This window comes from Oncorhynchus tshawytscha, linkage group LG09 (genome assembly GCF_018296145.1).
Source record: "Oncorhynchus tshawytscha isolate Ot180627B linkage group LG09, Otsh_v2.0, whole genome shotgun sequence".
NCBI lineage: Eukaryota > Metazoa > Chordata > Actinopteri > Salmoniformes > Salmonidae > Oncorhynchus > Oncorhynchus tshawytscha.
In genome coordinates, this window is record NC_056437.1 from 28,274,282 (window position 1) to 28,300,853 (window position 26,572).

Here is a 26,572-nt window from a genome sequence, read left to right on the forward strand (position 1 = left end):
ATTGAGAGCGCTCTGGATGGATCAACCATCAACATCCCCTGGCATCGGGGGGCAGCTGTGTGTGTAGGTTCTCTGTGTGGGTACCCACTTTTTTGTTAGCATATTAGGGTATGTTAAGCTTGTATTTTTGTGTCTGTGCTGTAGTTTGGTGTGTGTGATGTATGTGTAGTGAGCGGTGTAAATAAGGCAGGCTCAGACAGGCAGTGTATGTTAGTGCGGTGTTGTATCTGTGCTGGGCTAGCTGCACTCATGGCTCGTAAACGGAGTGGAGGCTGCTGCCCCCGGCCGCCCTTCAATGAGGACAATGCCCGCTTCTGCCTGCTGGCAGGGCTTATCCTGCTCTACCTGCTGTGTGGGGCGGCTGTGTTCTCCGCCCTGGAGCGCCCCTCTGAGCTCCGTGCCCACCGCCTCTGGGACCAGCAGCTGGCCAACTTCACCCTGAGTCACCAGGTAAGCCTGGGAGCCTTGCACGCGCTGCTGCGACAGTATGAAGAGGCCAATGGGGCTGGGATCAGAGTGGACGCTCTTAGGCCCCGCTGGGACTTCTCTGGAGCCTTCTACTTTGTTGGCACGGTTGTGTCCACCATCGGTGAGTTGGACAGCTGCTCTGTGTGAGGGTCAGAGTCAGGGTATTTAAGATGCAAAGTTATTTGCTGTCATGTAGATGCAAACTGAAAACAACTGTTCGAACAGATACACAGTATAATGTAGAATATTTATTTGAGTATATGAAGGGGATGACAAGAGAGAGGAGAGGAAGCTGGGATGGGATTAGATTGATGATCGGTGAGACTCCGAGGCATTATTTGTCAAATTAGTTCAATTTCAATGTACATCTTGGCATGTGAGGTCAATTTACATTTCTGGGACTTTAGCATTTTGTTATGTGATCACTACTAATGACTGAACATTGTTAATGTTTCCATCTCATCCCTTCTTTCTCTCAGCTTCTGTTTTCATGACTCATTCAGTCTCTCTTATTTTGAGTTTGTCAACATAAAGTGTCCAGTACTGTAAAATGATGATCCCTTACTCTAATATAAATTGCATTCATGGTATGAAATGAAAAAACCTATATCAATAGCCACTCCACATTTTTTATCATCTCGACATCTAGTGCTAAGTAAGAACAAATGTAAAGGCACTTATTTGACAAACAATTGGCACATTGACCCTTCTCTTTTGTACTCTTTCCCACCAGGCTTTGGTATGAACACCCCAGCTACCATCCCTGGTAAAATATTCCTGATCTTCTACGGCCTCATCGGCTGTGCCGCCACCATCCTCTTCTTCAACCTCTTCCTGGAGAGGATCATCACCATGCTGGCCTACATCATGCGCTGGTGCCACGAGCGGAGGATGAGGCGCTCAGGGGTGGGGCCTGTGTCTGGGGTCGGGGAGCCCCGCAGTGAGGAGGACAGTCTGGAGGGTTGGAAGCCCTCTGTCTACTACGTGATGCTGATCCTGGGAGTGGCGTCTGTGCTGATCGCCTGCAGTGCCTCCTCTCTGTACTGCTCCATGGAGGACTGGAGCTACATGGACTCCCTGTACTTCTGCTTTGTGGCCTTCAGCACTATCGGCTTCGGGGACCTGGTGAGTAGCCAGAGGGAGCGTTATGAGGCCCAGGATGCCTATCGCCTGGGCAACTGTGTCTTCATCCTCATGGGCGTGTGCTGCATCTACTCCCTGTTCAACGTTATCTCCATCATCATCAAACAGACTCTCAACTGGATCCTGACCCGGCTGGCTTGCCCAGGCCGGCGCTGTCCCTGCTCTTGCCCTAAGAGGGGCCTCTGCCGGCTGCTCTGCTGCCCCTGCCTCCCTAACAAACACGCCGGCTTGAGGCCTCCACCCGCACGGCTCCGCCAGCAGCGGCTCAAACGCAACGCTGTGCAGCCCACCCCATCCCACCCCCCTGTGAGGCGACACCGCTACACAGACGCCTCGGTGGAGACAGTGTGTAACAGCGAGACAGACGCTGGGATGGGAGTGGACGGGGTCGCTGGAGGCCGGCGTCTCTCTGGGGAGATGATCTCGGTGAATGACTTCACAGCGTCCAATAAGGTGTCTCTGGCGCTGCTGCAGAAGCAGCTGTGTGAGACTGCCCACCAGGGCCCCCGTCAGAGCCACGTTCCTCGTCACAACGGCTTCTCTGGGGGGGTGGGCGCATTTGCCATCATGAACAACCGCCTGCAGGAGACCAGTGTGGACAGGTAATCACACCTGACACCAGTCACACTAACTCACAGAAATAAAGCACTGTTTTCTGGGGGTTATTGTAATATTACCGAATGGTAGACTGGATGCTGGATCCTCTTCTGTTATTCCTAGAAAACTAGTGACGTTTCATCCTCAGAATTAGCATTGTTTGTAGATCAAAGTACAGTAGTGAAACAGAACAGTTGGATGCTACAGCTGGACATACATATTTGCCAAATGTAAATATATTCACATAAAACTCATTCGTTTTCAATGTAACTCATGTTGAGGGTAGCTAGGTTCTTAGTTCTAGACATGATGATAGCCCACAGCAGACCTCTTTTCTGTCTGACAGCTTTTCAGAATGCCAGACATTCATGATAATCACTGACAATGGTCCCTCTAAACTGCGCACTGGCGCACAGCTCCCCTCAGACTGCCACACAGATTGAACTTCTCTCAACTTTCTAGAGTTTTCCCCTTCTGTTAACACTATCAACGTTTCGCTCTGCTGTGCTCAAATCAACGCAAAATTAGCCACTTTCAATTTAACATTTCGAAACAAAATGAACTATGCAAAGCTAGATGTTATTGTAGGCAGCACGCATTGGAGTAGGATTCTGTTGCATGGACATGCATGACAGAGGCCGTACTCTCCGCAGGCCAGTGCGCCATAACCAATCAGAGCTGTAATAGACATATTGGCTGCATGAGGGTCGTGGGTAGATGCACTTGTTTTGAGATCAAAGCGAGAGCTGTGTAGCCACCTGCGAACATCTGTTCATATTCTTTGCTAGTTTGTGAGTTATTAGCCGAGTTATAGTGAATTCCTAGTCAACAATTTGGGTGTGGTTGCTTCCAAAATGTGTGCATTTCTCGACATCTTTGAAAATCAAGTCAGGTAAAGAGCTTTTTTTACGTCTTAAAGGGGCAGTGTTATATTTTGAGACGGTCTTGAATAAGCTAAATAGTCAATAGGAAGAGGGTAGCATAATTTGTCTGGATCTCTGTAATAATGGTATGGGAATAACAATGAATTGTATTTTGTAAAGTGGTTTCTTGCATCAAACAACACAACTGTTCAGTCACCTTGTCTGAAGAACAAGTGGTTAAACAGGTTAATGTTTTTTTCAAAAATCTTATGGAATGTAGGCCTACATTGAACAACCATGTTATGGGATGCATATTTCTCCATTGTTTTCGATGGTAGGCCACTCTGGCAGGCCTACATTATGAACAAATAGCCACAGTAGCCTACTTGGCCACTGTTAAAACTGTAACTTAAAGAAGTTAAATGCACGCCAGAAGTTGCACAGAATTCTCACAATGTTCAAGTTTGTGCTCAGCAGACCTGAAATTTGCGCAGTGACAAAAAAAATTGAGGGAACATTGATCACTGATCTCCTATTAATACACTGCTTGAATGTTCCTGTTTGGTTCAGTGGTGAGATGCAGTGGACAGATGCCTTTCATTTAAACAGCGTCTGTCTGGAGATGGGTTTGAAATGCTCAAGTGATTGGCTCAAATACAATGCTGAATGCAATCAGGCTTTGTGTGGAGTATGGAGACGTGGAGGGCCTCTTGAGAAGACCCACTGATTTATGAGAGCTTTGCAGATGTGTCCTGAGCTCCACCACAACACAATGGATTTGTATGGGGTGGTATCCGGGATCAGTGAACATAGATATGTATCCATATTATGTATATACATCCTCGGTCACCTAATGTCTAGGCCTCTGGTAGAGAACCTGTTGAATATGTATCACAGTTGAATTGTGTTGCATTAATTAGATAGAAAGCCCTCAGACACACAGTATGAGAGCTGTAAAAGGGAAAACAAAACCTATTCATCTTAATCAAATATAGTCTAGCACTGGGAAAGGTATTTATGTCAATAAACGGTATGAAAGTGTGACATCCACAATAATCTGGAGTGAGTTACGTTTTGCCAATATTCTGTGCTCATTTTCACAGTGCCTAACTGGTTCGGGCCCCCTCATACCTATGCAAATATTTCCCTCAAGCATGACCTTGTTCATCCATAGTTATCTCTTTACCATTTTCCTGTACCATACCATATTATCATTACCAGTGGTGTAAAGTACTTCATTAAGTTGTCTTTGGGGGATCAAGTAGCATTTACTGGGTGACTTTTACTTTTAGGCATTTTATATTAAGGTATCTTTACTTTGACAATTTAGTACTTTTTCCACCACTGTTCATTACCAGTGGCGACCAGTCATTCAGGGCAGGTAGGACAGAGCCTGTTTGAGCCTGTTTGAGCCCCACTTGTTTAGCTAAAAATATATATATTTATATATGTGTATATTTTTTGGTTGGCTGTTTTGCATTTTATTTTGCCATTCATTCTGGTCACATATCAGTTTGCAAACAATGTAAAAATAAAGCCACATACAAACAAGGTTTCTTTCTTGCTTTCTTGAGTAAGGCAGCTCCAAAATGAAGGTGTTTCAGCCAAGCTCAGTGCTTTCTGTGGTGGATGGGCAATCAGCGGAAAATACATAGTGTAGGCGATGGTAATCTTCTCTAGCTGCGCCATGATTGGCTTAGTGTTCTGTCACTCATTGGGACACTATGTCATCGCAGGATCTACAGGGAGAGCTAGGCAGTTCAAGCCCCCTTGGGTGCTGCCATAGATTTAAATTAGAAGTGCCCATCGAAGAAAGCTCAAGGTCATTGGCCACAGTTAAATTCCGTCAAATCATGTTATATTTCCCGTAGCTTTGACTGGACTGATCATAACATCATACTTTCAAAATCTTAGCTATCAAGCTAGACAAGCAGTCATCATCATGAATCACGTCAGCAATCTACTGGCAAATCCTTTTCAATCCTTGTCATATGAAGAGAAATTATAGATAAAACGTATCAGTGCTCATCGGCCATTGGATATAAACGTTACACAACAGATTAGAAATCGCAAATTCAACAATGAGTGGTTTGGAAGGAATCAGTGGCTAACTTGGGGCTCCCGAGTGGTGCAGCTGTCTAAGGCACTGTATCTCAGTGCTAGAGGCATCACTACAGACCCCGGGTTCGATTCCATGCTGTATCACAACTGGCTGTGATTGGGAGTCCCATGGGGCGGCGCACAATTGGCCCAGCATTGGCCGGGTTAGGGTTTGGCTGGGGTAGGCCGTCAATGTAAATAATAATTTATTCTTAACTGACTTGCCTAGTTAAATAAATGTAAAAAAACTGCAAGTGTTGCAAAAAGCAATCACTATTTTTTCCACCTGCCTGCTATTCAGTGGAGAGGGTGTGTTGTCCAAACGGGGTTAAGGATTTAAAACATCTGTCTGAAAGGGTCTTTTTTCCAAGTTTAAAAGGATAAACATTCACACGGAACACCATGGGACAGTAAAGGTTAAATACATTGACCATACTGTCAATCCAGCATGACTTCTGCTTTGTTCAAGACAACTGGGAACTCTGACAAAAAATAAGCTCCGACTGGAAAAATAAGTTTTGAACGGTCATCCAAGTCGGAATTCCAAGTCAGAACTCTGGCCTCTTTCTAGAGCTCCGACCTGAAGGTGACTGACGTCATGATTCAACCTTGTTTTTTTCAGAGTTCCCAGTTGTCTTGAAAGCACCATAAATCCAGAGAATGCCAGAAGTTGATGACAAAGTTTGATGACAAAATATTCCCACAAGAAGGACAGCACAACAACGGTGAGTCCAAAAATGTATTGTATGCTGCTGCATAAATGATGTAAAACGTATACTGTAGCTAAGAAAGAAATACTAAGCATACAGTATGTTGCATAGTAAGCTGTTAGTAGCCCATGTGCCTACTGTTCTCTTGGATGTCAAATTTGGCCTATAGCTGGGGTGCAATTTGGATATTAAAAGTGGGGGGCATAATAATAATATTTATTATCATTATTATTGTTTATCCAGCTGGATAAACACTCCAAACAGCCTACGCGACCACTCGGAGGCATCCGCACACCATTGCCTCATTTTGTATCACATTCCAATGATAAAACTGGGGGGGGACATGTCCCCCCGTCCCCAGTGAAAATTGTGCCCCTGGCCTATAGCCTGTTTTAGAGAAATGTCATAATTAAATATTGTAAGAGCTTTCTTTGTCTGCTTTTATGCCCCCTTTATTTATCCTACGGTTTTGACTTGGTGTAAAGGGAGAATACTGTAAGAACGTCCCATGTTCTGAAATCTGTCACTCTACATTTCATAAGTGCTGAACAAATAGTTATATTGACTACGTCCATCTTAGCTCGCTCATTAATGTCTTAATCGAAATGACGGATTGCTTCTGATATGCTCATCGTTCCCTTATGCCATAGTGTGTACATCTCAATTGATTTAGGCCTATTGCTTATATAGGTCTATCTCATTAGTAACTTATTCATCATTTTTCATTGTTTTGTTTACTTTGTGTATTATAATTAGCTCATGTGCTTTTCTTGACGAGAAGGCGATACTATATAATGTTGTTGGGTCTGTAACCATGTTTGCCAGGGACTCTTTCCATTCAAATATTTGTTTTCAGCAAAAAGTTCAGTAATAGACCCATGTAATTCCAGTTGATATTTCGAGTGTTGTTTTGTTTGTGCAATGCGCTGTCTGTGCGCTGCGCTGTAAAGGGTCAATGTGCAGCAGGTGGGACAGAGTCAGGTGCAGGACACAGAGGATGAGTAATAACGCACTTTTACTCAAGAAGACAGCAAGGGAAAACAATCCAGCTCACAAAATGGTAGCGACTGCTAAACACAGAACAAACACGCACAAAACCATGTGGGAACCAGAGGGTTAAATAGGGAATAAATAATAATGTAATGGAAACCAGGTGTGTACAATAAAGACAAAACAAATGGACAATGAAACGTAGATCGGTGGAGGCTAGAAAACCGGTGACATTGACCGCGGAACGGCGCCCGAACAAGGAGAAGCATCAACTCCGTGACAGTACCCCCCCCCCCCGACACCGGCCTCGGGGGACGACCCGGAGGACGAGGCGCAGGACGATCCGGGTGGAGACGGTGAAATTCCCGCAGTAACGAAGGGTCCAGGATGTCCTCCACCGGCACCCAGCATCTCTCCTCTGGATAGTACCCCTCCCACTCCACGAGGTACTGAAGGCCCCTCGCCCGACGCCTTGAGTCCATGATGGCTCGAACAGTATACGCCGGGCCCCCTCGACACCACCGGCCTGAGGAGAGACACATGGAACGAGGGGTTAATACGGTAATCAGGGGAAGCTGTAACCTATAACAAACCTTGTTCAGTCTCCTCAGGACTTTAAATGGCCCCACAAATCGCAGACCCAGTTTCCAGCAGGGCAGGCGAAGGGGCAGGTTTCGGGTCGAGAGCCAGACCTGGTGCACAGGGGCCTCACTGCGGTGGCGGTCGGCGCTCGGCTTCTGCCGCCTGATGGCCCGTTGCAGGTGGACATGGGCAGCGTCCCATGTCTCCTCCGAGCGCTGAAACCATTCATCTACCGCAGGTTCCTCAGTACACACTGAAAAGGAGATAGGTTAGTGGAGGAGTGGCGGAGGGAGTTTGGGCCATCTCTGCCCAGGGGATGAAAGCCGCCCACTTCCCCGGCCGGTCTTGGCAAAGCGGTCACTTTCCATCTCCACCCCTGACGTGGAAAGGCGGTACCCTAGGAAGGAAGAACAGACATTTCTCAGCCTTCACATGCAGGTCATGCTCCAACAGTCGTCCAAGCACCTTGCGCACCAGGGACACATGCTTGGCGCGTGTAGCGGAGTATATCAGAATGTCGTCGATATACACGACTACACCCTACCCGTGCAGGTCCCGGAAAATCTTGTCTACAAAGGATTGGAAGACGGATGGAGCATTCATCAACCCGTACAACAAGACGAGGTACTCATAGCGCCCAGAGGTGGTACTAAATGCCGTCTTCCACTCATCCCCCCCTCCCAGATACGCACCAGATTGTAAGCGCTCCTGAGATCCTATTTTGTGAAGAAGCGTGCCCTGTGCATTGACTCGATCGCACTGGCTATGAGAGGCAGCTGGTAACTGTACCTCACAGTGATCTGATTGATACCTCGATAGTCAATACACGGACGTTAACCACTGTCCTTCTTCACAAAAAATAAACTCGAGGAGGCAGGTGAAGTGGAAGGCCGAATGTATCCCTGCCCCAGAGATTCTGAGACATATGTTTCCCTAGACGGCGTCTCCGCCTGTGACAGAGGATACATGTGACTCCTGGGAAGTTCTGCATCTACCAGGAGATTTATCGCACTGTCCCCCTGTCGATGGGGTGGTAGTTGAGGCGCCTTCTTCTTACTGAAGACGAGAGCCAAATCGGCATATTCAGAGGGGATGTGCACGGTGGAGACCTGCTCTGGACTCTCCACCGTAGTAGCACCGATGGAAACACCTACACACCTCCCTAAGCACTTATGTGACCATCCCTTGAGAGCCCTCTGTTGCCAAGAAATAGTGGGGTCATGATAGACCAACCAGGGAAGGCCCAACACCACGGAAAACAAAGGAGAATCAATCAGGAAGAGACTAATTCTCTCCTCATAACCCTCCTGCGTTATCATACGTAGTGGAGCTGTGACCTCCCTAATCAGCCCTGACCCTAAAGGATGACTAAGGCATGAACAGGGAAGGGCACATCAACAGGAACAATAGGGATCCCTAATCTAAGTGCAAATGAAAGGTCAATAAAGTTCCCAGCTGCGCCTGAATCTACTAGCGCCTTATGCTGGGAATGCGGGGAAAACTCAGGAAATTCTATACACATACACATGTGCACAACAGGGAGCTCTGGGTGAGTCGGGTGCCTACTCACCTGGGATGATCCACCAGTGCCCTGCCTGCTCTCTCGACTCACTGGGGAACCTCCCCAGCACCGACCAGCAGTGTGCCCTCTGCGGCCAAATGTGGTGCCTGAAATGGCCCCCCCTCTGGTCACCCTCAGAGCAGCACCTCCGAGCTTCATAGGTGTAGGAATCGGAGGTGCTGGGGGATGAAATGGACGGGCCCCGATCCGGTCGTCCGCGGATGGCCAATAGGTTATCCAGCCGGATGGATAAATCCACCAGCTGGTCGAGGGTAAAGGTGGTGTCCCTGCATGCCAGCTCCCGACGAACGTCCTCCCGTAGACTGCACCGGTAATGGTCGATTAGGGCCCTTGCATTCCATCCCGCGCTGGCTGCCAGGGTCCTGAAGTCCAGTGCAAAGTCCTGTGCGCTCCTCATCCCCTGTCTAAGATGGAACAAATGTTCCCCCGTCGCTCTTCCCTCAGGTGGATGATCGAAAACCGCCCGGAAGCAGCGGGTGAAATCCTCATAGTGGACCAACGCTGCGCCTTCTCTCCCCCATACGGCGTTGGCCCACTCAAGTGCTCTCAACTGACCAACAGGAGATGAGGGTGGACACGCTCTCGGGTGGACAGTCGCCAGGTAGAGCTCCAACTGGAGCAGGAACCCCTGGCACCCGGCAGCCGTCCCATCATATGCCCTCGGAAGCGAGAGCCGAATCCCACTGGGCCCAGGTGACGGAGGGGTGGAGCGTGGTGTGGGTTGGGGTGAAGTTGATGGAGGTGTGGGAAAACCCTCTCTCTCCCATCGCTCTATGGTGTGCAGCACGCAATCCATGGCTGTGCCAAGATTTTGTAGCATCGTCGCGTACTGCTGGACGAGCTCCTCCACAGGTAATGGAGGACTGGGTGCACCTGCGGACTCCATATTTTAGGTGCGTGTTTCTGTAAAGGGTCGATGTACAGCAGGTGGGACGGAGTCAGGCGCAAGACACAGAGGATAAGTAATAACGCACTTTTACTCAAGAAGACAACAAAATAAATTCCACGCAGGTAAAACAATCCAACTCACAAAATAGTAGCGACTGCTAAACACAGAACAAACACGCACAAAACCATGTGGGAACCAGAGGGTTAATTAGGGAATAAATAATAATGTGATGGAAACCAGGTGTGTACAATAAAGACAAAACAAATGGACAATGAAACGTAGCTCGGTGGCGGCTAGAAAACCGGTGATGTCGACCACCGAACGCCGCCTGAACAAGGAGAGGCACTAACTTCGGAGGAAGTCGTGACAGCGTCAGTATATTGTATATAAAAGTGGATTCTCGTGATTGTATTGTCCTTCCTTTTTAGACTACATAGGCCTAATAAAATACAGTCTCTCCCTCTCTCTCTTTCTTTCTGTGTGGTGACTTAAAGAAGAGCAAAGTTAAGGCCTCAACATCTCGCTGAATTTATCTGAACTAACATCTATCTGAATTTCTGTCATGTCCATTTTGAAAGTGCTGAACGAATAGGCCTACATCGTCGCAGCTCTTTTGCTTGCAATTGCTTGCAATTGCTTATACTTAGAGCTAAGTGTTAATGATATAAGAATAAACTTTATGAATTTACTGAAAATAAATGTAATAATGTTTGTGTATGGTTCAAAAGTGAAAACTCATTTTGGCATTCGTTTTTATTTAAGGAGAATGCCCTTACAAATTAAAACTGCAGTAAAAGTGCAGCAATTGCAGTAAAAGTGCAGCAACTGCAGTCGACTGTGAAGTAATTGTAGAATAACGGTAGTGTATTGCAGTTGAACTGCAGTTATACTGCACTCCAACTGCAGTTACACTGCAAAATTACTGCAATAAAACTTATTTTGGATGCAGAGTTTGCAGCATACTGCACTCTAACTGAAGTTGTACTGCCATTATACTGCACTATTACTGCAATCTTGTTCATAAGGGTTATCGACTTACACAAATCCACAAGGAGTCAGTAGTATCCGCATTTGTTTAAGCAAGTCAGTCATATCAGCTATGTTTTTTTAAAGCAGTAAATGAGGCTGAATTAACTGTTTCTCTGACAGACAAGTCTCCGATAATAGCCAGGTGTAGCGGTGGTAAGGATTCACTCCATGGTGCTGAAAGAAAAGCTATGCTGTTGGGACAGATTTACAGGTATGTAGGCCCTAATAGATTGTGGGAACCTTTTTTTCTCCATTATAGTGCTATAATTTATTGTTTAGTGTTGTGTAGTGGCTTTGTTATTTTGTTTTGAGTTTGGCTCACCAAGATTTACATGCTAAAATCGCCACTGTCCATTACACATTTTTTCAAAGAGAAATGTGCTGAACACTCGTATTTTATCTCGAGAAACAAATCCTCCTAGTGGACTCCTAGTCTCTTTGTTGTCTGTGATTTACAGTACGTCAGTAATAATTTATTACACAAAAACATTTAATGGTCTTGCATATCAGTTAATCACATTAACTATAAAATACTTTTCATAATAAAAAAGTATTTGAGTATCCGCATGATGGAGATGTAACTGGATGTTGTGGTGCTCTCTGGTAAATCCTAAACAAGTTCTTAGTCACATAATCTTTATTCTGTCTGAAAACAGTCAGAACATGTAATGTCTAAACAGTATGTAAGTAAAGCACATACTCATTTAAATCACATTTGATAATATATTAACAAATTCATGGATCTACTGACCATTCTTGGGTTTGTCTTGGTCATATGTCATATCACTGTAACATGTTAAATCTAATGTCATCAAGGTAAGTAATGCAGCACAGTACAGGTCATGCAAATCGTACCAAACACAGGACTGAGAGAGAGAGAGGTTTGATGACTCTTAAAACTAAACATCAACCTGAAATCCGTATATATATAAATGTTTTTAGAATTTGACATTGTTATAGATATTATTGGATGAATATACAGTGGGGAGAACAAGTATTTGATAACCTGCAAAATCGGCAGTGTTTCCAACAAAGCATGTAGAGGTCTGTCATTTTTATCATAGGTACACTTCAACTGTGAGAGACGGAATCTAAAACAAAAATCCAGAAAATGATTTTTAAGTAATTCATTTGCATTTTATTGCATGACATAAGTATTTGATACATCAGAAAAGCAGAACTTAATATCTGGCACAGAAACCTTTGTTTGCAATTACAGAGATCATATGTTTCCTGTAGTTCTTGACCAGGTTTGCACACACTGCAGCAGGGATTTTGGCCCACTCCTCCATACAGACCTTCTCCAGTTCCTTCAGGTTTTGCGGGCTGTCGCTGGGCAATACAGACTTTCAGCTCACTCCAAAGATTTTCTAATGGGTTCAGGTCTGGAGACTGGCTAGACCACTCCAGGACCTTGAGATGCTTCTTACGGAGCCACTCCTTAGTTGCCCTGGCTGTGTGTTTTGGGTCGTTGTCATGCTGGAAGACCCAGCCACGACACATCTTCAATGCTCTTACTGAGGGAAGGAGGTTGTTGGCCAAGATCTTGCGATACATGGCCCCATCCATCCTCCCCTCAATACGGTGCAGTTGTCCTGTCTCCTTTGCAGAAAAGCATCCCCAAAGAATGATGTTTCCACCTCCATGCTTCACGGTTGGGATGGTGTTCTTGGGGTTGTACTCATCCTTCTTCTTCCTCCAAACACGGCGAGTGGAGTTTAGACCAAAAAGCTCTATTTTTGTCTCATCAGACCACATGACCTTCTCCCATTCCTCCTCTGGATCATCCAGATGGTCATTGGCAAACTTCAGACAGACCTGGACATGCGCTTGCTTGAGAAGGGGGACCTTGCGTGCGCTGCAGGATTTTAATCCATGACGGCGTAGTGTGTTACTAATGGTTTTCTTTGAGACTGTGGTCCCAGCTCTCTTCAGGTCATTGACCAGGTCCTGCCGTGTAGTTCTGGGCTGATCCCTCACCTTCCTCATGATCATTGATGCCCCACGAGGTGAGATCTTGCATGGAGCCCCAGACCGAGGGTGATTGACCGTCATCTTGAACTTCTTCCATTTTCTAATAATTGTTCCAACAGTTGTTGCCTTCTCACCAAGCTGCTTGCCTATTGTCCTGTAGCCCATCCCAGCCTTGTGCAGGTCTACAATTTTATCCCTGATGTCCTTACACAGCTTCCTGGTCTTGGCCATTGTGGAGAGGTTGGAGTCTGTTTGATTGAGTGTGTGGACAGGTGTCTTTTATACAGGTAACGAGTTCAAACAGGTGCAGATAATACACGTAATGAGTGGAGAACAGGAGGGCTTCTTAAAGAAAAACTAACAGGTCTGTGAGAGCCGGAATTCTTACTGGTTGGTAGGTGATCAAATACTTATGTCATGCAATAAAATGCAAATGAATTACTTAAAAATCATACAGTGATTTTCTGGATTTTTGTTTTAGATTCCGTCTCTCACAGTTGAAGTGTACCTATGATAAAAATTACAGACCTCTACATGCTTTGTAAGTGGGAAACCTGCAAAATCGGCAGTGTATCAAATACTTGTTCTCCCCACTGTATATCAGATGGTTTGTCAACTACTGAATCATATCGCTTAGCCTTAATCTCTGTGTTTCAAAGCGCCAGGTCCTATAAAATAAAATGTTCCCCATATTGTATAAATATAAAATCTATAGTTTCAGCTTTCACAAATTGCGTTGTACTTGTTACATCAGGATTTTACTTGGCGTGAAGGATGAGAGACAAAATTCCTTTTGTGATTGGTTGAATTGCCACATAATGAAAACAGTTTTTTTTGGCATTGATTGTCTTCCAGAGACGTTTCCCAAACGACAGAACCTAGACGAGCTTCTCAGAACCACCAAGCCCCTGGAGAAAAATGTAGACTGTTGTGAGGTGATTGTGCATACATTCTGACAAAGTCTGAGATTATATAGTTTTGGTAAATCAAATCAAATCAAATCAAATTTTATTTGTCACATACACATGGTTAGCAGATGTTAATGCGAGTGTAGCGAAATGCTTGTGCTTCTAGTTCCGACAATGCAGTAATAACGAGCAAGTAATCTAACTAACAATTCCAAAAAAAACTACTGTCATACACAGTGTAAGGGGATAAAGAATATGTACATAAGGATATATGAATGAGTGATGGTACAGAGCAGCATAGGCAAGATACAGTAGATGATATCGAGTACAGTATATACATATGAGATAAGTATGTAAACCAAGTGGCATAGTTAAAGTGGCTAGTGATACATGTATTACATAAGGATAAGGTGGTATAGTAACTGAGACAGTTTGATATAAATACAAACCCTTACATTAGGTGTAGTAGGATTGTGTGCCTCTTTCTTTTCGTAATAGGCGGAGATGATACAGTTCCTTCTGCAACACACAGGAAACAGGTTTGAGGACAAGCAGTTTCTCTACTCAGATGATCCTTACTGCACTTTGTTATTTAGTACCTCTTGTACTGTAATGAACTTTTAGCACCATGCATTCAGATGAATTTACTTGCTCTGCAGACCGCCTCCAGGTGGTAAGCCTGGGACATCAATGTTTGCCAGAACAGTAAGGACAGAGAACAGGTCAGGCTCCTTCCCCTGAGTACTCAGTTCCTCATAAATCTCTATCAAAGGAAGAGGGCAGTAGTTACAAACAAAACAATGATTAAAATGCCCTCTCTCAGGGGCAATTAACTATAGCAGTGTAAACTCATGGATAAACTGAAGTGGGGGAATATAAGTATGCACACAACGACCGCCACATCTCTGCACCTGCCACTTTGGACTCCAGCAGGTCTTCCAGCTCTGCCTCCTGGTGTATTGCTTCTGCTGAGAGCTGGGGGGCGCCAGGGAAGCAGACCAAGATGATACTGATATTGTCCAGACTGCCCTGCAGAGGAGAACAAGCCAAACAAGATGAATAGCTACAGTTACAGTACACAGAGATGACCTCATGTTAGGGTACAGTACAGACCTGACATGAGTACGTCTTACGTTTGTAAACAGGGTTGACTGTCATTAGTGAATCTTAGTGATGTATGCTGACCTCTGAACAGAGTGTGCGATAGGATAATCTTTTCAACCATTATGATAATGGTGAAAATCACCTGCGCTGTAGATGTTGTTGTTGGTCAAGTGCCAAATCAGATGAGTGCCAAACAAGGCTTACTAGAAAGCTACTAGCAGGATTACAACAGACGCCTGCTCTGAGGGCAGGTGCTAAGTAGTGACCTTTGACCTCCAATTACGACCACTTCTCTTCTGTATTCATCTGATCCTTACGAAATAAGGCACCTTTTGTCGAAGAGGTCACCCATTCTCAACTGATAGTAGGTGTGTTAGAATAGATTGTTAGCCACAGGTAGCTGTTTTCAGTGACTGATGTTAGTCGTTGGTGAATGTGTTGGCTTTAGATTATGTGTGTCTGTCTGTAAGATGTGAGCAAGCAGCATTGGCTTCCCTGAAGATGTCGTTCCCATAGCAACGATTAAAACATTCCCTAACCAGAAACCGTGGATTGATGGCAGCATTCGTGTGAAACTGAAGGCACGAACCACTGCTTTTAATCAGGGCAAGGTGTCTGGTAACATGACTGAATACAAACAGTGCAGCTATTCCCTCCGCAAGGCTATCAAACAAGCTAAGCGCCAGTACAGAGACAAAGTAGAATCTCAATTCAACGGCTCAGACACAAGAGGTGTGTGGCAGGGTCTACAGTCAATCACGGACTACAGGAAGAAACCCAGCCCAGTCACGGACCAGGATGTTTTGCTCCCAGGCAGACTAAATAACTTTTTTGCCCGCTTTGAGGACAATACAGTGCCACTGACACGGCCTGCAACGGAAACATGCGGTCTCTCCTTCACTGCAGCCGAAGTGAGTAAGACATTTAAACGTGTTAACCCTCGCAAGGCTGCAGGCCCAGACGGCATCCCCAGCCGCGCCCTCAGAGCACGCGCAGACCAGCTGGCCGGTGTGTTTACGGACATATTCAATCAATCCCTATACCAGTCTGCTGTTCCCACATGCTTCAAGAGGGCCACCATTGTTCCTGTTCCCAAGAAAGCTAAGGTAACTGAGCTAAACGACTACCGCCCGTAGCACTCACATCCGTCATCATGAAGTGCTTTGAGAGACTAGTCAAGGACCATATCACCTCCACCCTACCTGACACCCTTGACCCACTCCAATTTGCTTACCGCCCAAATAGGTCCACAGACGATGCAATCTCAACCACACTGCACACTGCCCTAACCCATCTGGACAAGAGGAATACCTATGTGAGAATGCTGTTCATCGACTACAGCTCGGCATTCAACACCATAGTACCCTCCAAGCTCGTCATCAAGCTCGAGACCCTGGGTCTCGACCCCGCCCTGTGCAACTGGGTACTGGACTTCCTGACGGGCCGCCCCCAGGTGGTGAGGGTAGGCAACAACATCTCCTCCCCGCTGATCCTCAACACTGGGGCCCCACAAGGGTGCGTTCTGAGCCCTCTCCTGTACTCCCTGTTCACCCACGACTGCGTGGCCATGCACGCCTCCAACTCAATCATCAAGTTTGCGGACGACACAACAGTGGTAGGCTTGATTACCAACAACGACGAGACGGCCTACAGGGAGGAGGTGAGGGCCCTCGGAGTGTGGTGTCAGGAAAATAACCTCACACTCAACGTCAACAAAACTAAGGAGATGATTGTGGACTTCAGGAAACAGCAGAGGGAACACCCCCATCCACATCGATGGAACAGTAGTGGAGAGGGTAGCAAGTTTTAAGTTCCTCGGCATACACATCACAGACAAACTGAATTGGTCCACTCACACAGACAGCATCGTGAGGAAGGCGCAGCAGCGCCTCTTCAACCTCAGGAGGCTGAAGAAATTCGGCTTGTCACCAAAAGCACTCACAAACTTCTACAGATGCACAATCGAGAGCATCCTGGCGGGCTGTATCACCGCCTGGTATGGCAACTGCACCGCCCTCAACCGTAAGGCTCTCCAGAGGGTAGTGAGGTCTGCACAACGCATCACCGGGGGCAAACTACCTGCCCTCCAGGACACCTACACCACCCGATGCTACAGGAAGGCCATAAAGATCATCAAGGACATCAACCACCCGAGCCACTGCCTGTTCATCCCGCTGCCATCCAGAAGGCGAGGTCAGTACAGGTGCATCAAAGCTGGGACCGAGAGACTGAAAAACAGCTTCTATCTCAAGGCCATCAGACTGTTAAACAGCCACCACTAACATTGAGTGGCTACTGCCAACACACTGTCAATGACACTGACTCTACTCCAGCCACTTTAATCATGGGAATTGATGGGAAATGATGTAAATGTATCGCTAGCCACTTTAAACAATGCTACCTTATATAATGTTACTTACCCTACATTGTTCATCTCATATGCATACGTTGATACTGTACTCTATATCATCGACTGCATCCTTATGTAATACATGTATCACTAGCCACTTTAACTATGCCACTTGGTTTACATACTTATCTCATATGTATATACTGTACTCGATATCATCTACTGTATCTTGCCTATGCTGCTCTGTACCATCACTCATTCATATATCCTTATGTACATATTCTTTATCCCCTTACACTGTGTATGACAGTAGTTTTTTTTGGAATTGTTAGTTAGATTACTTGCTCGTTATTACTGCATTGTCGGAACTAGAAGCACAAGCATTTCGCTACACTCACATTAACATCTGCTAACCATGTGTATGTGACAAATAAAATTTGATTTGATTTGATTTGATTTGATGTGACCTGAGTGGGCCAATATAAGTCTAATGTACCAATGCTGTAGGCAACCTTAGCCTTTGTTTAACACTGGCCGTCCACACAGCAAAGCTAAAGCACTGTGTCTCCTTTCAGGAACATGAATAGCCTACTTCCTCCTTCATGCAGAACTGAACTGATTCTCGAAATGATTACTAAGGTGAAGTGTGGTGAAGTGTGTGAGAGGGTTAGAAACTGTGACATTGTCAGGTTGTTGGGTAGCACCTCTAAACTAGAACACTGTTATACAACCACAAGCCAGCCCAGCTCAGCTCACTTAGCCTGTGTACACACAGAGTATGTGTTTAATGGGTGTGTGCTGGTGTGTATGTGTTTGTAAAGGTCTTGTGGCACCACACATTCAATTCCAAGTAGTCTGTCTAAACCTGCTGGTATATCCTCAATAATCTTATTTCTTATCGCCATTTTTGACGCCATTTCCGGTCACAACTTGCAGACTCGTTTAAGTGTTGCTGTGCGTTTTGTTGCCAACCTTACTTTGCTACCTGACAACTTTACGGTTTTTACTTTTTAATAACCGTTTATATTTTTGTTTTTTCCCTCAATTTTTTTATATTTTTTTTACTCCGGACGCTTTATCTGGACGTGGTTCGTCAGGACCTCCAACAGCCAAAGCTAAGTAGTAACATTAACATGATGCCTTCTAATTGCAGTTGTTGTACTCATAATATACAGGAGAACGATCGCCTTACGGCGAGGATAGCTGTGCTACAAGCCCAGCTTCAGTCGCAATCGTTGGGCAAGGGTAATTTCAGTGTAGGAAAGGATGAAACAGCGTCTGTGCCACCAGTAAGTACAGATAGTAACGTTAGTATTAATCCCCTCGCACGGTCCCCGCAGCCGGACAACTTTCTCATGGTTTCTGGAGGGAAATGCTGTAGGAATGCTCAACCGGGTGTCGCTCATTCAGCAGACAGAAACTTTCAACCGGTTTTCCCCATTAAGCAACGAGTCGGAGCCAGATGCCGAGCCTTCTCTGGTCTCTACTCCTCCCGTTACGGGGTCTGAGACGCTGAAGCTTCCCACCATTAGATCTGACAAATTGAAAACTCTAGTCATTGGCGACTCCATTACCCGCAATATTAGACGTAAAACGAATCATCCAGCGATCATACACTGTTTACCAGGGGCCAGGGCTACCGACGTTAAGGCTAATCTGAAGATGGTGCTGGCTAAAGCTAAAACTGGCGAGTATAGAGATATTGTTATCCACGTCAGCACCAACGATGTTAGGATGAAACAGTCAGAGATCACCAAGCGCAACATAACTTCAGCGTGTAAATCAGCTAGAAAGATGTGTCGGCATCGAGTAATTGTCTCTGGCCCCCTCCCAGTTAGGGGGAGTGATGAGTCTCACAACTCAATCGCTGGTTGAAAACTGTTTTCTGCCCCTCCCAAAAGATAGAATTTGTAGATAATTGGCCCTCTTTCTGGGACTCACCCACAAATAGGACCAAGCCTGACCTGCTGAGGAGTGACGGACTCCAAGCTAGCTGGAGGGGTGCTCTCATCTTATCTACCAACATAGACAGGGCTCTAACTCCTCTAGCTCCACAATGAAATAGGGTGCAGGTCAGGCAGCAGGTTGTTAGCCAGCCTGCCAGCATAGTGGAATCTGCCACTAGCACAGTCAGTGTAGTCAGCTCAGCTATCCCCATTGAGACTGTGTCTGTGCCTCGACCTAGGTTGGGCAAAACTAAACATGGCGGTGTTCGCCTTAGCAATCTCACTAGGATAAAGACCTCCTCCATTCCTGTCATTATTGAAAGAGATCATGATACCTCACATCTCAAAATAGGGCTACTTAATGTTAGATCCCTTACTTCAAAGGCAATTATAGTCAATGAACTAATCACTGATCATAATCTTGATGTGATTGGCCTGACTGAAACATGGCTTAAGCCTGATGAATTTACTGCGTTAAATGAGGCCTCACCTCCTGGCTACACTAGTGACCATATCCCCCGTGCATCCCGCAAAGGCGGATGTGTTGCTAACATTTACGATAGCAAATTTCAATTTACAAAAAAAAAAGAAGACATTTTCGTCTTTTGAGCTTCTAGTCATGAAATCTATGCAGCCTACTCAATCACTTTTTATAGCTACTGTTTACAGGCCTCCTGGGCCATATACAGCGTTCCTCATTGAGTTCCCTGAATTCCTATCGGACCTTGTAGTCATAGCAGATAATATTCTAATCTTTGGTGACTTTAATATTCACATGGAAAAGTCCATAGACCCACTCCAAAAGGCTTTCGGAGCCATCATCGACTCAGTGGGTTTTGACCAACATGTCTCTGGACCTACTCACTGTCACAGTCATACTCTGGACCTAGTTTTGTCCCATGGAATAAATGTTGTGGATCTTAATGTTTTTCCCATAATCCTAGACTATCGGACCATTACGTTTGCAATTGCAACAAATAATCTGCTCAGACCCCGACCAAGGAACATCAAAAGTCGTGCTATAAATTCATAGACAACACAAAGATTCCTTGATGTCCTTCCAGACTCCCTCTTTCTACCCAAGGACGCCAGAGGACAAAAATCAGTTAACCACCTAACTGAGGAACTCAATTTAAACTTGCGCAATACCCTAGATGCAGTTGCACCCCTAATAACTAAAAACATTTCTCATAAGAAACTAGCTCCCTGGTATACAGAAAATACCCAGCTCTGAAGCAAGCTTCCAGAAAATTGGAACGGAAATGTCGCCACACCAAACTGGAAGTCTTCCGACTAGCTTGGAAAGACAGTACCGTGCAGTATCGAAGAGCCCTTACTGCTGCTCGATCATCCTATTTTTCCAACTTAATTGAGCAAAATAAGAACAATCCGAAATTCCTTTTTGATACTGTCGCAAAGCTAACTAAAAAGCAGCATTCCCCAAGAGAGGATGGCTTTCACTTCAGCAGTAATAAATTCATGAACTTCTTTGAAGAAAATATCATGATTATTAGAAAGCAAATTACGGACTCATCTTTAAATCTGCGTATTCCTTCAAAGCTCAGTTGTCCTGAGTCTGCACAACTCTGCCAGGACCTAGGATCAAGAGAGACACTCAAGTGTTTTAGTACTACATCTCTTGACACAATGATGAAAATAATCATGGCCTCTAAACCTTCAAGCTGCATACTGGACCCTATTCCAACTAAACTACTGAAAGAGCTGCTTCCTGTGCTTGGCCATTCTATGTTGAACATAATAAATGGCTCTCTATCCACCGGATGTGTACCAAACTCACTAAAAGTGGCAGTAATAAAGCCTCTCTTGAAAAAGCCTAACCTTGACCCAGAAAATATAAAAAACTATTGGCCTATATCGAATCTTCCATTCCTCTCAAAGATTTTAGAAAAGGCTGTTGCTCAGCAACTCACTGCCTTCCTGAAGACAAACAATGTATACGAAATGCTTCAGTCTGGTTTTAGACCCCATCATAGCACTGTGACTGCACTTGTGAAGGTGGTAAATGACCTTTTAATGGCATCAGACCGAGGCTCTGCATCTGTCCTCGTGCTCCTAGACCTTAGTGCTGCTTTTAATACCATCGATCACCACATTCTTTTGGAGAGATTGGAAACCCAAATTGGTCTACACGGACAAGTTCTGGCCTGGTTTAGATCTTATCTGTCGGAAAGATATCAGTTTGTCTCTGTGAATGGTTTGTCCTCTGACAAATCAACTGTAAATTTTGGGGTTCCTCAAGGTTCCGTTTTAGGACCACTATTGTTTTCACTATATATTTTACCTCTTGGGGATGTCATTCGAAAACATAATGTTAACTTTCACTGCTATGCGGATGACACACAGCTGTACATTTCAATGAAACATGGTGAAGCCCCAAAATTGCCCTCGCTAGAAGCATGTGTTTCAGACATAAGGAAGTGGATGGCTGCAAACTTTCTACTTTTAAACTCGGACAAAACAGAGATGCTTGTTTTAGGCCCCAAGAAGAACATATCAAGACTGTTTCAAGGACAGCTTTTTTCCATCTACGTAACATTGCAAAAATCAGAAACTTTCTGTCCAAAAATGGTGCAGAAAAATTAATCCATGCTTTTGTCACTTCTAGGTTAGACTACTGCAATGCTCTACTTTCCGGCTACCCGGATAAAGCACTAAATAAACTTCAGTTAGTGCTAAATACGGCTGCTAGAATCCTGACTAGAACCAAAAAAATTGATCATATTACTCCAGTGCTAGCCTCTCTACACTGGCTTCCTGTCAAGGCAAGGGCTGATTTCAAGGTTTTACTGCTAACCTACAAAGCATTACATGGGCTTGCTCCTACCTATCTCTCTAATTTGGTCCTGCCGTACATACCTACACGTACGCTATGGTCACAAGACGCAGGCCTCCTAATTGTCCCTAGAATTCCTAAGCAAACAGCTGGAGGCAGGGCTTTCTCCTATAGAGCTCCATTTTTATGGAATGGTCTGCCTACCCATGTGAGAGACGCAAACTCGGTCTCAACCTTTAAATCTTTACTGAAGACTCATCTCTTCAGTGGGTCATATGATTGAGTGTAGTCTGGCCCAGGACTGTGAAGGTGAACGGAAAGGCTCTGGAGAAACGAACCGCCCTTGCTGTCTCTGCCTGGCCGGTTCCCCTCTTTCCACCGGGATTCTTTGCCTCTAACTTGCCCATTACAGGGGCTGAGTCACTGGCTTACTAGGGCTCTTTCATACCGTCCCTAGGAGGGGTGTGTCACTTGAGTGGGTTGAGTCACTGATGTGATCTTCCTGTCTGGGTTGCCCCCCCCCCCCTTGGCTTGTGCCGTGGCGGAGATCTTTGTGGGCTATACTCGGCCTTGTCCCAGGATGGTAAGTTGGTGGTTGAAGATATCCCTCTAGTGGTGTGGGGGCTGTGGTTTGGCAAAGTGGGTGGGGTTATATCCTTCCTGTTTGGCCCTGTCCGGGGGTGTCATCGGATGGGGCCACAGTGTCTCCTGATCCCTCCTGTCTCAGCCTCCAGTATTTATGCTGCAGTAGTTTATGTGTCGGGGGGCTAGGGTCAGTTTGTTATATCTGGAGTACTTCTCCTGTCCTACCCGGTGTCCTGTGTGAATTTATGTATGCTCTCTCTAATTCTCTCTTTCTCTCTTTCTTTCGCTCTCTCGGGGGACCTGAGCCCTAGAACCATGCCTCAGGACTACCTGACATGATGACTCCTTGCTGTCCCCAGTCCACCTGGCCGTGCTGCTGCTCCAGTTCCAACTGTTCTGCCTGTGATTATTATTATTTGACCATGCTGGTCATTTATGAACATTTGAACATCTTGGCCATGTTCTGTTATAATCTCCACCCGGCACAGCCAGAAGAGGACTGGCCACCCCACATAGCCTGGTTCCTCTCTAGGTTTCTTCCTAGGTTTTGGCCTTTCTAGGGAGTTTTTTCTAGCCACCGTGCTTCTACACCTGCATTGCCTGCTGTTTGGGGTTTTAGGCTGGGTTTCTATACAGCGCTTTGAAATATCAGCTGAAGGGCTATATAAATAAATTTGATTTGATTTGATGATTATTTCACAGGATTAAGATTATGAAATAGAAAATAAAGCCTCTGCTAAAATAATGTAATCACAGATTGTTTAACTAACAGCATGTCCGTGTGGCTCATGTTTAACCAGATCAGAGAATGTTGCCCTGTCTACATTAAGGAAAGTGCATCCACATTTTGACAGCGAATTGATACACTTATGCTCCAACATGTACATGTAGGGATTATTTATAAAGGTCACTGATGGTCCACATGCACTGATCTACAGGTGATCTATGACCATGAGTACTGACCTTGTAGAGGCAGAGGTCAATGACCTGGGAACAGACATCTCTGAGGTCAGTGCAGACGCGCAGCCGACTCTGGATGAAGGCACATAGCTCCTCGTTGGAGACCGTGTCCCACACCCCATCACAGGCCAGCACCAGAAACTCATCCCCGGGCGACCGCTCCACCACACACACCTCTGGCTCCGGAGACACCATCTGTTGGGTGGGTGGCCGGTTCACTGTCCCCTTGTAGCTGAAGTCCCCCAGGGCTCGGGACACGGCCAAGGAGCCGTTGATGCGCTGCAGGGACACGGAGCCGCCGGCGCTCTCGATACGCTCCCTCTCCAGAGGGCTGTAGGGCTTGTGGTCCTCAGTGGAGAAGCACACCTGCCCTGCCTGGCACAGCATGGCACGCGAGTCTCCACAGTTGGCGAAGTAGATGTATCGTGGTGAGATGAGTGTGGAGGTCACGGTGGTGCCACCCCGCTCCCAGCCCTCACGGCGGGCTGCAGTCAGCAGGTGTTTGTCTGTGTGTAGGAAGCCATCTGTGAAGCTCCCTCTCACCCGATCAGGGTGGTCCTCTGGCCCGATCCCTCCTACAAGACACAGACAGTACAGTAAGTACACCCATGCAGTAAGTATAAATAGGCAGTAAGTACACAAGCAGTAAGTACACACAGGAAGTTAGTTCACAGTGCACACAGGCAGTATAATTTTAAATGGTGTTATTAATTTATATACATAATTTATATAACCACATCAACACTGGCAAGATAAAATGGCAGTCACCAGTAATATTATTCTAAAATGTAGTGATCTTTTATAGTTATTACCAGGTATAAACCTCTCTCTAACACACTATTCAATACATATTTGAGGAGTCACATGCTTTACTCCTAAGAGTATAATGCTGCATATAAATATCTGCTCTCGAATGAGCCATCATTGTATCAAGATCTGTTCATGCATCTATTTTGAAGCAAGCATCTTTTTAAACTAAGAGATAAAACTGGCTGGTAAGTAACATGATAAGTCTGTCAAGTTTTTTTCACCTGTAGCTAGGACCTGATCCAGCAGGTGTTGTGAAACGTACTGTGCCACTTTGTTTCCCGCGTGCCCGTCAAACACAGCAAAGAAGCTCCAGTCTGCCAGCCCTGTGCCCAGCTGAGGCACACAGTTGTGGTAGTCCTCCATGTTTGCCCTCCAGCCCTGCATGCTGCACAGAGCGTAGGTCAGGCCCCAGCAGGAGCAACCCTCCTCAGTCAACTTGTCCAGGATGGGACGGTCCAGGTAGGGGCTGGGGATCACCTCCTCTCTTTCCCCGTCTGTGTGCTCTGCCCCTCCATGCCCCCCTCCTTTGAAGAAGGAGCTGACCCTCTTCTCTGTCTCCTTCACCAGCTGCCGGACAAATGCAGGCATCTCCATGCTCCCCTTCCGTGCAGTCCTCATGGCTACAGCAGCTGACAGTGTGGACTGGGCGTCTTCTCTCCCTCCTGTGGGCCGTTGGCTAGGCCTGTACCCTGCTGTGTGCTGCCTGTATAGGCCCGTTGCTCCAGGCCTCTCAGAGTATGGGTGCCCAGGTTGATGCTGTTGGTCTGGCTGACGTATTTTCTCTGTGTTGATGCTTCTAGCTGCTCACCCCCCTCTCTCTCTTCTCTCTTCCTGTTCTCTCTGGAAATCTCACTGATCTGCACTCTCTCCCATTTTTATACCTTCTCTGTCTTTGTTAGCGCTGCCTCTACTCTGTAGTCTTTTGATTTCACCTTCTCTATCTTTTTTCATAGCTCTTCCCTTTCTCCATATTTTTGCTAGCCTTGTTATTTTCACTGCCTCCTCTGTGATTGCTTGGCTATTTATGTTCACCAATCCCAGAGCAGCATAGCTCATCCATGTCATGCATGCACTGTCACTCTCCCTCTCTCCCTGCCTGTCTTCCTATCTGTGCCTCTGTTTTTCATTCCTCCCCTTCCAGCTCTCTGGTAATCTCAACCTTTAATGAGTCTGGATTATCAAGCTTCTACGCCTGCAGATTAGAGGAGTGTCAGCCTTTTATAATAGCAGCACAGACAGCATGTGAGAGGGTGGAACTGGGAGAGAGAGACGGAGGGACTGGGAGTAAGGAAGTGAAGGAGGCAGGGAAAGAGAGAGACAGGAAGAGAGAGCGAAAGAAGGCTAATTTACATTATGCATTGATGCTCCCTTTGAAACCCATTATGAGCCATGCGGTGGTTCATTTTTTGTGTTTTACTTTGCCTTAAGCTGAATCTGTGAATGACGCACTTAGCTCTGGCCTTGGCCAGTATTCATTTAGAACTTGCCTGACACTATTCCTACCCATTATTCATATGCAAATAAATACTGAACCCTGGTGTAGACTAGATTTGATTGATTCAAATCAAATGTTATTTGTCACATGCGCCGAATACAACAGGTGTAGACCTTACAGTGAAATACTAACTTACAAGCCCTTAACCAACAATGCAGTTTTAAGAAAATACCTCAAAAAAGTAAGCTATAAGAATAATAAACGATTAAAGAGCAGCAGTAAATAATAGCGGGGCTATATACAGGGAGCACCGGTACAGAGTCAATGTGCGGGGACACCGGCATCGAGGTACATATAGGTAGAGTTATTAAAGTGACAATGCACTTATAATAATAACAGAGAGGAGCAGCAGCGATCAAGAGGTGGGGGATGCAAATAGTCTGGGTAGCCATTTGATTAGCTGAGGAGGAGTCTTATGGCTTGAGGGTAGAAGCTGTTTAAAAGCCTCTTGGACCTAGACTTGGCGCTCCGGTACCGCTTGCCATGCGGTAGCAGAGAAAACAGCCTATGGTGGCTGGATTCTCTGGATTCTTTGACAGTTTTTAGGGCCTTCCTCTGTCACTGCCTGGTATAGAGGTCCTGGATGGCAGGAAGCTTGGCCCTGGTGATGTACTGGGCCGTACGCACTACGCTCTTTCGTGCCTTGCGGTCGGAGGCCGAGCAGTGATGCAACCAGTCAGGATGCTCTCGGTG

The 26,572-nt window shown here is 45.8% G+C and overlaps 2 protein-coding genes and 1 long non-coding RNA gene across 4 annotated transcripts; 2 read left to right on the forward strand and 1 right to left on the reverse strand.

Annotated features, from left to right (window-relative positions):
• The first annotated feature begins 249 nt into the window (after positions 1-249).
• Positions 250-2,217, forward strand: LOC112259093 (potassium channel subfamily K member 13-like). Its single transcript, XM_024433856.1, has 3 exons — positions 250-589; positions 1,202-1,767; positions 1,858-2,217. The coding sequence occupies exons 1-3, from the start codon at positions 250-252 to the stop codon at positions 2,215-2,217; spliced, it is 1,266 nt and encodes a 421-aa protein (XP_024289624.1).
• Positions 2,218-6,878: 4,661 nt separating this feature from the next.
• LOC112257705 (protein phosphatase 1A-like) lies at positions 6,879-25,031 on the reverse strand. 2 transcript variants are annotated; one of them, XR_002954623.2, is made up of 7 exons: positions 24,606-25,031; positions 23,578-24,149; positions 14,747-14,864; positions 14,484-14,598; positions 14,291-14,354; positions 9,024-9,938; positions 6,879-7,850 (listed from the first exon to the last, which is right to left on the reverse strand). XR_002954623.2 is itself a non-coding variant. In XM_024431486.2 (6 exons), the coding sequence occupies exons 1-6, from the start codon at positions 25,000-25,002 to the stop codon at positions 13,806-13,808; spliced, it is 1,296 nt and encodes a 431-aa protein (XP_024287254.1). In that variant the 5' UTR covers positions 25,003-25,031; the 3' UTR covers positions 13,456-13,805. The 2 variants fall into 2 exon arrangements, 1 of the variants encoding a protein (XP_024287254.1); XM_024431486.2 differs by lacking the exons at positions 6,879-7,850; positions 9,024-9,938 and adding an exon at positions 13,456-13,835.
• On the forward strand, positions 24,090-25,921 carry LOC121847155. The gene is made up of 3 exons (XR_006084073.1): positions 24,090-24,170; positions 24,684-24,843; positions 24,952-25,921. It is a non-coding gene; the product is annotated as an uncharacterized LOC121847155 (long non-coding RNA).
• Positions 25,922-26,572: the final 651 nt, after the last annotated feature.